Source organism: Myodes glareolus, chromosome 23 (assembly GCF_982192425.1).
Source record: "Myodes glareolus chromosome 23, mMyoGla1.1, whole genome shotgun sequence".
Lineage (NCBI taxonomy): Eukaryota > Metazoa > Chordata > Mammalia > Rodentia > Cricetidae > Myodes > Myodes glareolus.
Window position 1 is genome coordinate 8,351,279 of NC_142048.1, and position 18,006 is coordinate 8,369,284.

Sequence of the window (18,006 nt, forward strand, 5' to 3'; positions counted from 1 at the left end):
CAGTAGCTTAGTCAATAACAGTACTTCCATTCTACTACACTTATTAACTATACACTGCAAAGACAATTATCTGCATGTAACCCTGTTAACTGCTCTGATTCAGGACAGGAAACAATTAAGGATCTTCTATGTGAAGAAAAAAATGAATGCATTTACCTTCTTTTCAGGTTGGAGTTTAGACGCAGGGCCAAGGTAATTTTGAATGCACTCTTAAGATTAAAATGAAAATAGCAATCCTGCATCATTTCTCTCTTCCAAAAGACTGTTGGTCTGTTAGTCTGTGTACTGCTCCAAAATCCATGGACTGGATAATTGATAAACAATATAAATTAATGTTTTTGTTTTGGATGCTGGAAAATGCATCAGCTTCTCTGATTGCCTATTTCTATACCTGTTCCCAACTCTTCCAAGGGAAGAGACTTAACTCCTCACACAGTGGAGTTGAAGACCTAGCAGCCTAAAGCAGTGTCCTCCAGTCACATTCCAGGGCACTCATCCACCGACAGGCAGCCTCTTTCATGAGGAATCATGTCTCCAAGGATCCACACCTCTTACTACCACCCACAGCTGACTGTAACTAACCATTCACATTGGAAGAACAGTAAACCACTAGCAGTTGGCTTCCATTCCAAAGATGAACTCTTGACGACAAAACAAATACTTCGAGATGTCAATACATACTGAAATACTTAAGGATATAGAATTTGCAGCTAGTTTTTCTCCCTGTCACAACCTCACTTTCATTGCTACCCAAACTAGCTTACTCAAGTTCAAGAGTACTGTCAAAAAAAAGGCTGTGTTTGCTCTGAAATACTTGCAGATTAAGATTAAATTCTTATGCCAGAACAGCATGCATTCTTAACTGCTAAGCCATCTCTCCAGTGCAAATACAATGCTATTCTTAATTCTATCAACCAGAAACATTCTACAAACCAGAAACACATTACTTCCAATTATAAAGATCATTCCTAAAGAGAAATCTTCAGAGAACAATGAAGAAACTTCCAAGTAATAAAGTTGACACGCACACTTTCACACACTTCATGCCAAGGCAGACTGCAGCTATCACCTACAAATGCTGCAGCTGTCTTAGTTTGCAGGGAGCAAAGTAGGACCTCAATACAAATACAGAGTGGACAAGCATGGAATTAGTGATCTCTAAATTCCCCATGTGCTGCACAAACACAGTATTGTAAGAATATCAGGGAATGAAAGACTAAGAGCACCAATTGAGCTGAAAGCACTGAGAAGGAAAAAGCACCTGGATAATTCTTGGCCACTGGAACAGTTAAGTGACCTCAGTTAAATTAAGAGCCTCGACTGAGCATGCAGGCTTCTGTTAATAAATGAGAATGGAGAGACTTTGCTGAAGGCCTACACAAGATGCCAAATTCCTTGACTCCTCTTAGCATTTACACTGTGCTGGAAAACAATACTCATTCAGTTAAAAACTCGAAATTCATTTGGTCATTCGCTATGCATCCATCAGACAGGTCACCCATGTCAGATACTGGAGAGCCCGGGAATAGACACAGAAGACATATATACACCCCCACAGACCTTAATGTCTCAGCGACTCAACGCTAAAGCTTTCTACACATGCATAAGCAATGAAGACCTATAAGGACAGAGTGTCAACACAGTTAATACTGGCCAGCTAATGAGAGCTTCTGCCTACGGTGTCTTCCTTCTTCACACACTGAACTTACTTACGGAAATTAAGTTTAAAGAGTTCTCGCACTCACAATCAATTCCGAAAGTGTCAAGTTTATAAAAATACTTTATTTTAAAGACACTTAGTAGGACTTGAACATCTTATTTCATGATTATACTAAGAAGACAGTGTTTAGCACATTATAGAGGCATATTTAACAGCCATGACAACACATATTGTTTGGTGGATGGGGTAGTGTAGGACATGATTCAACATTTTACTTAAATATTATATAAATTGGATTTTTCTCTAAGAATGAGATGAACAGCATTTCACAAAGGTCACAAATATATATGAACTTATAACTGAGTCATTTAAAATATATGAACATATAACTGGTCATTTCACTTACTATTTTATAATGTCTCTTTAAAAATCTAGTTCCATGATAGATTTTCCTTTTTAAAAAAGTCTTTAACATATAATCTTAACAGTCCGTATTTTTCTGAAATACAAGCATATACCTAATAGTAAGGTCCAAAATGAGAAGAATTACTCTCTCCAGGAGAGGGAGGGGGAGGAGGTGGAGGAGGGGGTGGGGGTGGTAGGGAGTATGGTAAATTAAGTAAGGGATGAGAGGCCATGTTAGGTGCAGCCCACCCCATACTTACAGAAGGGGGTGGGGGTGGGGGAGGAAGTGAAAAGTTATGCATATCAAACATAGGAGGGGGAAAGGGATAGTGGGGCATGACAGGATTATCTTGTCTCTGAGGTGGAAATCCCAAAGTCTCTTGAGATGCCATTTGATCTGAGTTATACAACTGCTGAGGTGGAGGCCTGCTGTGGTTTCCTCTGGAATATCTGCCCCTGGGAAAGCCTCTTGTGAATTCCCTGTTGTGATATCCCCTTGAATATTCTGAAGAAGAGCCATAAGCATTCCAATTCTGATGCACTTCACCAAAATCTTCACCTGTGATGGCAGAAACACATAAAAGTAAATTTAAGGTTCAGTTTAATATATCAAGATTATTGCTTAAAGAATTATTTCTATTCCTTAAGTTACTAACATGACTGAAAACTCAATTTTAAATAAGTTAAAAAGGCACAACTTAATGTTTAAGGATTAGGAAAGGCAAGACAGGAAATATTTAACAATAACTATATCCAACCACAAAACAAAACAAAACAAAACCACCAACCCACCCCCCGCCACACACACTCAAGGCTGAGAAAGAAAGCTGCATTCCTGCTTAGCATTTGTCCCAGAGAAATACAAATTTATTTAAAAAAAAAAAAAAGATACTTATGTAAGATTTATTCCTGACCAAAAAAAAAAAAAAGGAAATAAGCCAGATGTTCCTTAATGGATAAGCAGTTAAACAATGTATGGTCTAATTCACCCAATGGGACAGGACTCTGGAAAGAATAGATTCCAAGAAAGTATGATGAGCAGCAAATGTGTGATACACTATAGGATTTCACTTATGTAACACTCCTGAAATGAATAAAGACACAGAGAATAGCACTGGTAATGCAACCAGGAGCTGAGCACTTGTATGTGCAAGGCCATGAATTTGATCTCTAGTGCTACAGGCAGCCAAAGGAGGAGGGAGCAGAGAAACACAGACAGATGCTTGTCATGAACTGAGGTGAAAAAGATCTAAATTGTCACAACTAGAAAGTAAAAGAAGAACTAAGGAACATTCTGCTCTGGTCACAGTATTATTAAACCTTGAGGATATTACCTCAGCACTAACTCCAGATGTTGCAATTGAAAGAAACAGCATGAGGGGCATATAATAAATATATGTGAATCAAATAAACAGTGTTATTTGGGTGCCACACCCCTGAACTCTAAACATGGGCAAATCTATCCCTTAAGAAAACCACACTACAAGCACAGTTGCCTCTAAAGACTCAGCTTGCTATCCTAGAAGATAACTTCAGATTGAGCTCAAACAACGCAAGTATTCCTGGGGCTCTCAACACAGCCCATGCTGTGTAATGTCTGCAATGTGAGGGGCGCCAGGAGATAGAGAGAACCCAGACAGTCTATTTTATTTTTGCGTACATATTTGTAGAAGGCCAAAATGACTATACAGAAACAATATACTCACCTGACTCATTCAATTCGGATTTGAGTTTTTTCCGCCCTTGAATCTGAGACTTTTTCCTTTGTTTGGCTTCTTTTTCTTTTTCATCATCACTAAAATCCAAAGCCTTGCAGATAAAAGTAGAAATTCAAGTATCACTTCTTTGCCAACAAAACAGGTGCTTGTAGATGAGGCTCAAACTGCTACTTAACCACTGACCATGAGAGAAGGTTGTTCATTTGAACTTAATACTACCTATTAATATGTGGATTAGCATCTAAAGTAGTAACAGAAAAAAAATCGTGCTTTTTTTATGTTTGTTTTTAAGTCCTAAAGAATTTAATAAGCTGGATATTTGAATTTTGTCTTTTTAAAAAAATTGTCTATTGAATTCCTAGAAAGCTCCAGATAGATAAATTTAAAATGCCAAAAAACAGCAAATCTAAGATATGAAAGACATACTCCCCGGCCAGAAGTCTAACCTCCTGCTTAGATCTAAGATTCATCATCCTGCCAGTCGCCAAAGGAAACAGTAAGAAGATGAAACTATTTTTACACACCGCCAGATCCAAAACAGAAATCAAAATCAGACAAGCACCTTTCCATCAATCTTGTCATGACCTCAAATTTCATTCTTTACAACAAGCAATAAAACAAACAAATACGATGATTTCGTGTTAAGACGAGTATGGGGTTGAGTAAAAAAAAGGTAGAAAAGGAAGACTTGTTGGCAGAACAGGAAATGGGAATAACATGCACACGGCCAAAAGCACAGAGAAAGTAAAAGTAAAGATGCTCTGAAAGGCAAACCAAAGCTGCTCTTCCTACAACAGACTCGGTAACTGCCAAGTAACTCAAGGGGGAGAGGAAGGAAAGTTCACTGAAGCAGCTTTAGAGATTGCTTTGAATAAATTTTGCTATCATCTCCTAAAATCATTTTTGTTATAAAAAATCAATTTTTCATACATGAAATATTTAAGTCAACTATAATTTTTCATATATACATTAGAATTGTATAAAGATGAGATTTAAAAATTGAAAATCTCCAAGTCTTTTATGTATGTCCAACATTTTACCATAATGTAAAATTAGAGAATTCAGGGCTGGAGAGATGGCTCAGGTTAAGAGCACTGGCTACTCTTCCAGAGGTCCTGAGTTAGATTTCCAGCAACCACATGGTGGCTCACAGCCATCTATAATGATCTGGTGCCCTCTTCTGGCCTGCAGGCACACATAGAAAAAATGTTGTATACATAATAAAAAATCTTAAAAAATTAGAGAATTCATTTGGACTATAAAATGTCATTAACAAATATATAAAATTATTAACAAATATATTAAATTCCAACTTTTTTTTTTTGAGCTAAGACTGTCACCCCCGGCCCCCGGAACCCCACAAACACAGTCATACAGCACATGGGATGTAATTCTGTAAAAACCAAATCAAATCAAACCAAACCAATTTCATAAAAACTTAACATTACCAAAATTATTAACTTCAATCCTCAGGCCTAAAATGAGGAGTTTAACACGACTAATCTCAAGACTCACATGAACGTCCAAACACTTTAAAACATGCAACTTCATTATGAAGCTGCCCTGAGCACAGCAGAGAATGCGAGAACCAATGTCAACATCATGAGAGAACATTCTGGTAGATATCAGACAGATTACTCCCTGAACTAAGTGACTCGTTCCTGTAAAATCTCTGTAAGTGGGCACAAATCTGACTCCTATCAGGATCTTCAGCACTGTTTGAAATAACTGAAGTATTCAGAAATTAAATCTTCAATTAATCCAAGCCACAACACTAAAATCTTTACCACCAACTCTGCATCACCTGGAGTGGGACCATATAATGATGCATCTGCATGCATGTGATTCCTAAATCAATCATAGAGCTCTAGACAGATTAAACTATTAGCACACCTTAGGAGATAAAACTAAGGTCCCAGTGACATGGACACAAAACATGAAGTCAAGATGGAGATGGAGGTTTGGAAGAGTCAGCAGCTGCTCATGACTCTACCCTACCCCCAAAGGTCAACACCCTAAAGGCATCATAGCAAATGCCATCAGGTACCACACATTCACTAAACTGAAGAACAAACTCAATTGTAAGTAATAACATTTTGTCTACCAGTTGATAAAAATGAAGAATTACAAGGTAAATAAGTCAGAATTAGTTAACAATGGTTATGATTAAGGCATGTGCTGCTTGGTGAAATATTAAATAAAAAGGTTCATACTAACTTCTGGAGGTGGTTCCTGATCATTCTTCCAAGAGGCATCCGATCCTCTGTCCCTAGGAAAGATCAGATTTTGTTAAGAATTTACAGAATCTAACACCTTGGGAAATTGAGTTCCACCCATACTTTTATATGGAAATAGGAAGAAGCTAAAAGACTATCTTTTGTTTTCACATAACATGTTCATTTTATAAGAAACACACAAAAAACCAGGGCACATGCAAGTGTCAGTACTGAGGAACTGAGATCTCATCTATACTGTGAAGAGTATTTTCACTTTTTAAGATGCCTGACCGCATCAAAACTGTGCTCCACACCCACACACCAAAGATGCTTTAGCTGCTGCGGACATAAGACAGAGCAGTTCCCTTTCCAGGGCTTCACAGGAACAGGCAAAGGCAGACACAAGTCCTTTTTCCTTACTTCACCTACAAAAACGCCAAGAATTCTCCATGAGTGGTTTTCAAATCAAAAGGGTAAAATAAAAATTGTTGAGTTTGGGGAGGAGGAGGAACACTGAATATTCTGAAGGATAGTGTAGTGTATCCGACGCCTATATGAAATGAGTCACTGGAGACAGAATTAGTAACTTTGGGTGGGAAGTTTTACAATGTGAAAAAAGTATCAGTATAATTATAACTTTTGAAACCTCATTTTTTAAATGTTTAACCTTAACCATTTCATTGTTTCAGCCATATTTGTTATTCAACTACATTAATACAAATTATTCTGACTAGATGTTCTCACTACTTTAAATTAGATCTCAAAAATAAATGAGATTCTCTGGAATTAATGCCACTAAAATGCATTTGCCAACGACACCAAGTTGTCACAAACTAAAAACTAAATTGCTTTAAATTTTTCACTGAGATCTTTGACATTCTATAAGTGTATTATAAATGACTATTTTATCATCTGGTCAGCTGTCAATAATCTGTTAACCTCATATAAATCCAGTGCTTCTTTTGAATATAGTCAGTATAAGAAATGATGCGCAAGATCCTTGGTATAGAGTTTATAGAGGTAATAGGAAAGTTCATTAGCTAGAATGTCTACTGCAAGAAACCTAAATTTGCCAAAACAAACAAACAAACAAACAAACAAACAAAAAACAAGCAACTAGACAGCAAGTGGACAGACAGCTAATTAAACTGGTCTTGCTAGGCCTGGAACTGCCAAGTGGCTGAACTACTATACTCCAAATGCCAAGCCCTACAAAAGGTAGGAACAAGGAGATATCAAAATGAAGGGAGGGGTAGAGCTGCTATAGTTCAGCCTCACTACTCACTTCTCTGGTTTATTCATATTTCTTCTCAGAATTGAAAAATCATGAATAAAAAGTTGCTTTTATTTAACTATATTTGTTAGCATTTTTGAGTATCACTACACAGGGAACACACACATCTTAATATTCAAGGAAGAATGAGATGGCTATTGCTCAAGCGTTATCTAAAATATAAACCTTTATGACTTAGTATCCATTTAATTCACTTATTTCATCACCAACTCATGTAGAAAATTAACCACACACAGCTAGAAAAATAATGAAGGCAAAGTGATTCTATTTTACATTCTTAAATATGACTTGTCCATATGAAGATAAAACTTTTACCTCTGAAACAGTAAATGAATTTTAGGAACCTGACTTAACACAAAAATGATACAGAGAACTTCTTACATGGTATAGTTTAGAGTATTTTTTATAAGGCTATGGTGGAATAAACTTGTAAACTCAGCACTTGGGCAATGGAGGCAGGAGGACAAAGATGAGTCCAGCTAGGGATACAGGACACCCCACCTTAAACAACCAAAACAAGCCACACAAAAACAGTTCTTTAAATGTTTACTTATATTGGGAATAATTATGTAGCAATGCTAATACTGAAGTAGTTTGGATAATAATGTATGCGATAGGGAAAAAAAATGCAGTGAACTAGAACTCAAAAGATGTCTATGTTCTTTGAATGCTGTGATCCTCGTGGCTTCTTTGGATAAAGTATAAATATATATATTTTCTGCTTGTTAACAGTGATGAGAAATCACAGCTCTCAAAGATGTTATAGAAAGAAAAATAAGGTCTCTGGAATACACCCACCATTTAACTATAAGAAACTACCATCCCTAGTGCTGCAACCATTTAATATAGTTCCTCATGTTGTGGTGATTCTCCAACTACAAAGGTATTATATCGCTACTTCATAACTATAATTTTGCTACTGTTACAAATCATAATGCAAATATCCGATGTGATTCCTAAGGGTCAGATTCTTAAAATATAAATGACAATGAAGAACATAGCAATGGAGCACTTACTGTTTGAGTTTTTCTGGAAATATATACTGAGTGAAGTCTTTCATAGATGGAGCAAAATACATAGTATCCTTTATTTTGATGCCTTTACTCTCAATGTGGTCTGAAGAATTAAACCGTAACACATAAAATGGATGGGCAACAGGTCCAAAGATCTCAAATATCTACAAAACAGAGGACACAGAATATGTACCTTTCAATAATGGTTTTTTATAGCAAGATCTTTAAAAATATAATTGTTAAAACAATGCAATTCTATGTTACAGCAATAAATCATTTTACCTTTTACACTCAAGAGTTTTTATATTTTGATTATAAATGCAACAGCGTTATTAAAAATTTCTTTTCTTAAATAAGTTTATTTTTTTGCCAATTCAAATAATTTTGGTGGTACCTGCTAGATGTAAATAATGAACTTTTCTATCAATGCTCATGAGTTACATGCTACACTGAATTATAAGATGGAGTCAAAAATTGGAATTATAGGATAGAAAATATAAAAGCAAGCTTCTGAATCAAGAGATAAAATGTCAATTAATGTTGTTTTCATAAAATGCTAGGATTTTTGTAAAATGAAGCCCTGGTTTTCCTTAGCTTGAAAAGCAGAGCAGCTGGCATAGTGCTGCAAGGAGCTGGAGAATTGCTGCAAGTCAGAGACTGACTGTCCTGTTCTCTGGAGCTGCAGCGAGTGGACACAGGATCCCCCTCTGTGATCTAGCTCACTTCGCTAACTTCTTCTGTTTAAGGCAGCTTCAGGGAGATCACATAGTTCAGCATCATATGTGATGCCATGATGGAATTTTGGAAGAGGCTCAACTGTCACAGCTGAAAGCATGATGATTAAAGATCTGCATTACTTCCTTCACCAGCTTATTAATGGCACTGATGTGCCAGCTTCACCAACCCTTGGATACTTGCTTTTGTTATGTGGTCTCATTTCGTGAGTCAGTCTTTTATTTGCCTTCATTAAAGAGCAAAACTGATAACCTAGCAAGGTAAGACTATCTTACTCTTAAGTTTACAAATACTTGAAAAATAAACAGTTTCAATTAAAGTAATAAAAATGAAAACATTCTGAAATATGTTAATACTTTTTTAATTAAAAATAATTTAACACCTGGCAGTGGTGATGCTCACTTTTAATCCCAGCACTCGGGAGGCAGAGGCAGGCAGATCTCTGTGAGTCTGAGACCAGCCTGGGCTATAAAAACTAGTAATTAAAAACAAACAAACAGAAAAAAAAAACAGGATAGCCAAAACAATCCTATACAATAAAGGAACTTCCAGAAGCATTACCATCCCTGACTTCAAACTCTATTACAGAGCTACAGTAATGAAAACAGCTTGGTATTGGAACAAAAACAGGGATGTTGACCAATGGAATCGAATCGAAGACCCAGATATTAACCACAAACCTATGAACACCTGATTTTCGACAAGGGAGCTAAAAGTATACAATGGAAGAAAGAAAGCATCTTTAACAAATGGTGCTGGCACAACTGGAATTCCTTTGAAATAAAAATGGAGAAATGAAGTTTCTCTTTGGCTTAGTCACCATTAAAATCACATATGAACTTAATTCTATATAAATAATTTCATACAACTAAGTTTTGAAAAATGGCAAGATACCCACATGGCGCCAGTTCCCCTCACCCCCCTGGCTGGGAGGAAGTTCCCTTACTGGGGCAAAGGTATATTAACTTTGCAGAAAGCTAAATAAAGTGGCATTCGGCTCCTGACGAATGACCCAGGTCTCTTTGTGTGTGTGTGTCTTTTGTTTAATTCCCTTGCCCCAAGCTCATGGCACAGTACGGAAAGCGTGCCGGGAGGGTGGTGCAGAACCGGGTTCCCAGAGGGAACACTCATCCATTGCTGGTGGGAATGCAAACTTGTGCAACCACTTTAGAGATCAGTGTGGCGGTTTCTCAGAAAATTGGGAGTCAACCTACTTCAGGACCCAGCAATTTCACTCTTGGGAATATACCCAAGAGATGCCCAATCATACGACAAAAGCATTTGTTCAACTATGTTCATAGCAGCATTATGTGTAATAGCCAGAATCTGGAAACAACCTAGATGCCCCTCAATGGAAGAATGGATAAAGAAAATGTAGCACATATACACTCAGCGGTAAAAAACAATGACATCTTGAATTTTGCATGCAAATGGATGGAAATAGAAAACACTATCCTGAGTGAGATAACCCAGACCCAAAAATATGAATATGGTATGTACTCACTCATTAGTGGATTCTAGCCATAAACAAAGGACATTGAGCCTATAGTTCGCGACTAGAGAAGCAAAATAATAAGGTGAACACAAAGAAAAACATACATAGATCCTCCTGGAAATTGGAAGCAGACAAGATCGCCAGGCATAAGTTGGGAGCATGGGGCTGGGGGTGGAGTGGGGGGAAGGGAAGAGGGGGGAGAGAGAAGGGAGAAGGGGAGGATTGGGGAGAGCTTGAGAGGTGGGAAGGTTGAGATGTAGGAAGGGCAGATATGGGAGCAGGGAAGAAATCTTAATTAAGGGAGCCATTTTAGGGTTGGCAAGATACTTGGCTCTAAGAGCAGTTCCCAAGTGTCCATGGGGATGTCCCCAGCTAGGTCCTTGGGCAGCAGAGGAATGGGTGCCTGAACTGGCCTTGTCCCATAGCCACATTGATGAATATCTTGAATATTACCATAGAACCTTCATCTGGTGATGGATGGAGATAGAGACAGAGACCCACATTGGAGCACTGGACTGAGCTCCCAAGGTCCTAATGAGGAGCAGGAGGGAGAACATGAACAAAGAAGTCAGGACCGTGAGGGGTGCGTTCACCCACTGAGACGGTGGGACAGATCTAATGGGAGATCACCAAGGCCAGTTGAAATGGGACTGAACGAGCTTGTTATCAAACTGGACTCTCTGAATGTGGCCGACTGAGAAGCCAATGATAATGGCACTGGGATTTGTCTCTACTCCATGTACTGGCTTTTTGGGATCCTAGTCTGTTTGGATGCACACATTCCTAGGCCTGGATGGAAGGGGGAGGGCCTTGGACTTCCCACAGGGCAGGGTAAGCCCTCTCTTAGGACTGGAGGGGGAGGAGGGAGGATGAGGGAGGGAGTGGGAAGAGGAGAGGAAGTGGAAATTTTGAATGGTATTATTTATGAAGCAATTAAAAAAATAACAAAACAGCAAGATAAGCGCTTTGAAAAGGTTTAGAAAAACAATAGACTTCTTCCAATAAGAGTGGTATGGGATGAGGCCGTCAGCACTACCACTCTTACTCGTCTAAACTTAAGTAATTATCTTACCTTCTTTAGTAATTAAACAAACTTAACTTGAATAAACATGTTAAAGACAGCAATAATCTATGACTTCAATACTACATAATATAATACAACATTATATTATATGTTCCCATGTAATACATGGTACGTAAGGTTCATTCCCAGGATCTCATTCCCTGGATAGTGTGATTTCATTTCTTAACTGTGGGAATGATTTTCCCAGAGGATCCCTATGACAACTCCTGGCATGGTTTGCACTAAAACTGCAACACTGAAATTCCTGAACACATTTTAATTAACTATTTCCTTGGGATCTGAAATGTTTGTTCTTCACAGCTACATTTAAACCACTATAAAATTTTAGGTAAAAATGTATCATGTAGCAAGTGAAAGGAAGGTTATGACAGACTTAGCATCCACAAGTACTGGTAGCTATATGGTCCTACTTTAATCACAAGAAAACTGGGTTGAATTCAAATTAAGTAATTTACCTAATTAAGATTATTACAAAGAAGGATGTAGTAAGACTATTTTAAAACAAAACAATGAAAAAACCTTATGATCCTCAAGAGTATAGATCTGAAGTTGAACATCTGGGGGTGACAATGGGAGGCAGCTCCACACACAGGGCTCTGGGCAATACACCTTCTCATACTGTCTGCTAGGAGTCCTGCATCCCTGCCCTGACATTCTACTCAACTTCAGAAGTGTGTAACTGCATGTGAAATTAAAACAAAGGGAATTTTACTCTGTGAGAAAAGCACAGAAAGTCATGTTTACAGACTGGGAGCAGACACTGACTTTGAGCATCTTTACACATAGACTATGGGAGGGAACATATCTAGAATGCAGCATGGCAAAGGCCCCACAGTGGGTGCGACCCTCTGGCCAGCTGGATGACACAGACTCTAGTGGAGGATGAGCTACACCACCTCTTCTATTTGGGGTCTGAGTTCTACTTCTACTTTCTCTAAATAGAAATCTATCAGGAAGCAGACCTAAAACAGCTTGTATTTCCTATTCTGGGCACTGGTTTGCTTAACAAATATCTTTACCCTCCTTTGCTCCAACCCTATCATGGAGAAAGGGTACTAGAGTTGTAATTATATTCTACTTTCTTCTTTGTTTGAGGTAGATTCTCATCCAATCCTGCTCAGACTGTTGAACACTGGGCTTACCTTCTCCTTTCAAATTTACAAAGTTCTCTATGTAAAATTTAAACCCAGATGGAATTTTTGCCACCATGTATAACTTTCATCTAATGCATATCAATATTTATTAGTCTCACTTATAAGTCTAAAAATTCACATTGTTTGGGATATAAAAAAGACATTTTTCAAGACTGAATTAGCAAAGCATATATTCTAAAATTAAAATTGCCCAAGACCTTGAGAAAAAAAGGTTGTCATGAAAACCATAATAATCAGAATTGGAGAAACAATCACTTGTCATAATTTTACTTCCAATTAAAAGAAAAACCAAAAAATGAAATTTCCCAGCTTCTTCCTTATCCATTCCGTTACCACTTCCTTGAGGATACCAGCACAGATTCTGTTCTTGCTGAAGCAAAACTGTTTTCTTCTGAAATAGTAGAGCGGGCATGGAAAGCTACCCACAGAACAGTCACGGAGCCTGTTCCACTCCTTCCCTCTTTCCAGCCTAAGGCTTTCCCAAGTGTACTGAGATGTGCACTGGCACCATAAACGTCCAGCCTAAAGTTTTCAGGGAGGAAAAGAACAGCATCACCCCCCCCCACACACACACACACACACACAAATCTTCCTCCCTTCATCGTGTTTCCCACAAATAAAAATAGTTTTCAATACCAATAAATTCTGCCAACTGCTTTGTAATCAATTGTGGGTACCTAGTCAGCCAAATTAAACATAATGTGTGTGGTGAAAGGTAAAACTTGATCCTTTCTAAGCTGTTTTAAAACTAAAACAGTGGGGACAGCAGAGAACCGAGAAAGGTATAGGAGCTTGCCCAATAATAACTCCTTCTTACTCGGTGTAACTTACTTTGATCTCCTGAAACAAAATAAACAAAACAACAAAACAAACAAGTTCATCTTGGAAGAACTAAATTCCGAAAGCATGTTGCAGAGCACCACGCGTTTCTAATTTATGTTTTTAAGGAAATATACAAATACCCAGCACATTTAACTTGAAAATTAACATGGGTTTAGTACTTACACCTTTGAATTTTAAGAGGTCCAGAATCACCTTACTTACAGAGCAAAGTGTATGTTTTCAGATTAAGTATGGACATGCATGCTTACCCAGTAAGAGGGAAAAAGGGCTCCAGTGGACCTGGTTAATAAATCCATATTGATAACCTCCTAGTTTGAGCATAGAGCAACATTGAATTTGTTGCTGAAATATTTTCCATTTAAAGGATTTCACTCTGCACTTTGACCTGAAGAAACCAAAATCTGAAGAGTTTCAAAGCCACTAACTTAGAAAACAAAAATGACAGTTATGACTACCCTGTGGAAATCCTAACTCAGCCCTGAGTACCTGTGGGACAACAGCAATGTCATATTCAGTGTTTAGAACTTCTGGCCTTGAAGACTCTGACAGACACTGAGGAAAAAAAAAAAAAACAAAAAAAACCCCAAAACAACAACAACAAAAAACTTCACATGTGAATTCACTGATCCATGCAGCAGAGAATTCTGAGGGATAGTAAGCCAATTTACAACATACACAAATGAGAATGCATTGAAACTTGATGACTTGTCTACTTATATTAACCAACTCTTAAGACAGGAGACACCAAAAAACGATCAAGAAACACTAATTTGTAAGATGAGTTTTAACAAACCTTTCCTGCTGCTTGTCGATCACTTTTGAAAATGACAGTATCCTCATTAACTGGAGGCATGTTAGTCAGAGACTCAATTATTACTAGAAAACAAACAAAGAACAGGTTATGATTTAAAAAGAAGATCTATCAGCATCTAGTCACAAACTTCCACAATGGAGACCATCTGCTGGTTTACTCACAAACGAAAAGCTGAAAAATGCATGAACACATCTTCCTCTGAGTAAATGAAAAAGGTGACAACAGGCCCACTGTGATTTCTAGTATATACCTTTCTTCCCTAAATCCAAACACATAATACCCTGAGGGCTTAGCATAATCCTCAATTGTTGTAAACGTTACAGATTTTAAATTGGTCTACACCGTAACGTGCAACACACATACACAACAGTAACACAGAATATCATACTATACAGACAGTCATGTTCACAGGAAGCTCGCATTATGAAAAGTAACTCAATTTTTTTTAAATCTCCATTTAGTGCTGTAATTAGTAGTTCTAAATTCTAAATATAAATCCATGATGTCAAATTCAGGAAACCCCACACATATACACAGTAAATAAATAGAATGCTGGGAAGAAGGCAATGTGGCAGATGCCATGATTCTCTGGCCTGAGATGGATGTAGGTTAGAATCTTCCTGGTACGCCACGACCCTGTGGTGATACACAGATTACTAGAAATGGGTTAATTAAGATGTGAGAGTTAGCCAAGAAGAGGCTAGAACTAACGGGCCAGGCAGTGTTTAAATGAATACAGTTTCTGTGTAATTATTTCTAGTATAAATTAGCTGGGTGGCGGAGACGCAGGCCACCGCTACCCATTACAACAATTGGCACTCCAACGTGATGGACTAAATCCACTTAAAAATCCGAGAGGGCTTAAAAAGGCTAGAGAGAGAGAGTTTAACACAGCTTTTTGCTGTTTACTGGCGGGGTGCTGCAGAGAAATTTTCCTGACTCAGCAGCCTCAGCAGGAAAAAAGCTGCGCCATTTTAAAAGGCAGCTTCCTGGGCTGTGCTGCTGGTGAAAAATCCTGCTATAGAGCATTTGTGGACCGGATGTTTGCGTTCCTGCTCGGGATTGGGAAGAAAGTACTCTGAGACCATGCCTGTGCTCACCGCCTGGGCAGACTGTGGTGGATTTTTGCCACCATACACAGAGATGTTTCTAGGCGGCGTAGTGTTCTGAGTGGCAGATTTGGCTATAACTCAGATAAAAAGCTCATTCTCAGAGTTAAAGTGCTGAGTGTGGCTCCTACCTGGAGGCAGAAAAAAAAGCAGTGCAGTTTTAAAACGTCAGCTTTCTGGACTATGCTCCTAGTGTGACCTCTGTCTCTTGCAAGAGACAGAAAATTTGGATGGGGTTTTGTGAGTAAAATGCTACGGCTTGCTTGATGGCAATGTGGATGGCTGTCTGCCTGGAACTGTGCGCAGCTCAGGGGCACCAAATGGCTGAGGCAGGGGTGGCTCCGCCATGCTGAACTATGCTGATCTCAGGCAGGAACTATCATAATTATCATAATAACAGCACAGTTAAGGTTTAGACTGGGCAGGAAACAGGTGGTACAGTATTACCTCTACGCGGCGCAACTTAAGTTTTTAAGAAGTGCTTAGCATTTTAGGAAGTGCTCCTGGACAGTAAAGAATTACAGATTCACAATAGGACAGATTCAGACATAAAAGACCTCTAAATGGGTCATAGTGTTGGACATACGTAGGCTTGGGAGAGAGAAGAAAAAGAATATAGAGAATAAAGTTAATGTCTTAAAAAAGGGGCAAAGTCTTTAAAAAGAGAGTACAGATAGTTGTAGATTAAAAGAAATAAAAATAAGTCATGTAAAAATGGAAAATTCACAGAGAGCCTGGATTCTGTATATTGCATTTTCTTTGAATTTTTTGACTGTGAAGAAGCTAAACACAAAGACACATTTCATTGTATGGGCTGCTAAGCTGATCCAGCACATATGTTCAAAAGGTATCTTGACTTCAAAATTTGGGTCTAAGAATATGATGCTTTGGAAAAGAGGTTCTTTTGTTTTCACAGAGGATGAGACCCTGTGGAGTCCTTCTATCCCAATATGGTATGATAGACTACAACCTCCTGAAAGGTTGCTGTGAACACCCTCAAAAACTTACTTCACTCAACTGCCGACTGAGATGAACCTAGCCGACAGGTTATACCATGAAAGGCCTGAATAACAGCACCCCCATAAACCAGGAAGCAGTTTGGAGAGAAATAACTGAGCCCATATTACCAAATATTGTTTATAAATGTTCTTTTACATTTAAAGGGGGATATGATATAAATAACTTGCATTGGTATGGATTTTAAGGTCAATTTTGTTATATGTATATTTATTTCTGATCCTGATTAAGGTATTGTGATTGTGTGGTTCATTTAAAAATAAATGTATAACTAGGAAATATAGGTTGATAATGGATAATCATCAATAATAGCCAAGCTTATAGTCATGTTAGTTAGATTTTCTAGATATATAGAGATATATTTCAGTTAAATAGTCATTCTTCATATCTTTCAAAGACTACAGAATATAGCATTTTAAATGTTTCAATAACTTAGGGCTTTTCATGACAATGAGACATGTCTGCTCCTGGCAGCACCAGCTACTTCAAGAGGAAGATGGGCATCGAAGAGGCTCCTTATGGAGTTGGTTAGACATTTGGGCAAGAAACTGCTCTTGCCTGGACTGCTTCACTGGACATGCAGAACCCGCAGAAAGGACTGCTGAACTTGCCTAAAGGTGAGATGATCTTCCGGGGTTCCTAATTTATGACAGTCTGCGAGACATTCTGCAGGATACAAAAGAAAGTGACTGAACTGTCTCTAAAATTTCCTGCTTCATGGAAATGTCTATTAGATACTATGGGCCTGTAGGCTGAAGATGGATGCCACAATGGTACAAAAGAACTTTGGGTGTCTATACAGGCAGCGAGATGTCTCTATCATTTCTAGAGTTTTGGACTTCTCATTTACTTAGGTAATATTATATCCTGCTGGAGGCTTTGATGGAGTTGAAGAATAAACAGATAGTTATAGTTATAGCTTTCCTTAGTTATGATAAAAGATAAAATAGATATAATATTAGAACTATAATTCTTGCTGGATAGCCGGGCGGCTGGAAGCTAGGCGGGAATGCAGCCCGCTGTTCCTCTTTATAACATCTGATGAAAGGTCACACAGAAAATAAATCCCTGGCATTAAGAATGAAGATGCTGGGTGGTGTTGACACTTGCCTTTAATCCCAGCATTCCACAGACAGAAACAAGTGGATTTCTGAATTTGAGGCTAGCCTGGTCTACAGAGAATTCCAGGACAGAGCAAACAGAGAAACCATGTCTCAAAAAAAAAAAAAAAAAAAAAAAAAAAAAGAGGAAGAGAGACATGAGATAGGAAACATGGGAGCTGAGTTTAGAAACCAAAAAGAACAGAAGAAAAAGGAGTCCTCCAAAGAGCCTAAGAATGGGGCTCAGCATTCTTGGACATCTGGTTTTAGCTACTAAGACTTGACCTGTGTCCACAAAGCTGTTAAACAGGAAACTTATGCTGTTTTACATCTCTAAATTTTTGTCAAC

At 38.2% G+C, this 18,006-nt stretch overlaps 1 protein-coding gene across 1 annotated transcript in view; it reads right to left on the reverse strand.

Moving 5' to 3' along the window:
• Nucleotides 1-1,762: 1,762 nt before the first annotated feature.
• The window catches only part of Naf1 (nuclear assembly factor 1 ribonucleoprotein), a 47,734-nt gene continuing 31,490 nt past the window's right edge, over nucleotides 1,763-18,006 (reverse strand). Inside the window, exons 4-8 of the mRNA XM_085680342.2 lie at nucleotides 14,411-14,493; nucleotides 8,310-8,470; nucleotides 6,001-6,052; nucleotides 3,772-3,874; nucleotides 1,763-2,624 (exon numbers count right to left, since the gene is read on the reverse strand). Coding sequence (XP_085536468.2) covers nucleotides 2,179-2,624; nucleotides 3,772-3,874; nucleotides 6,001-6,052; nucleotides 8,310-8,470; nucleotides 14,411-14,493 — 845 coding nt within the window. The 3' untranslated portion in view covers nucleotides 1,763-2,178. The remainder of the gene's footprint in view (nucleotides 2,625-3,771; nucleotides 3,875-6,000; nucleotides 6,053-8,309; nucleotides 8,471-14,410; nucleotides 14,494-18,006) is intronic.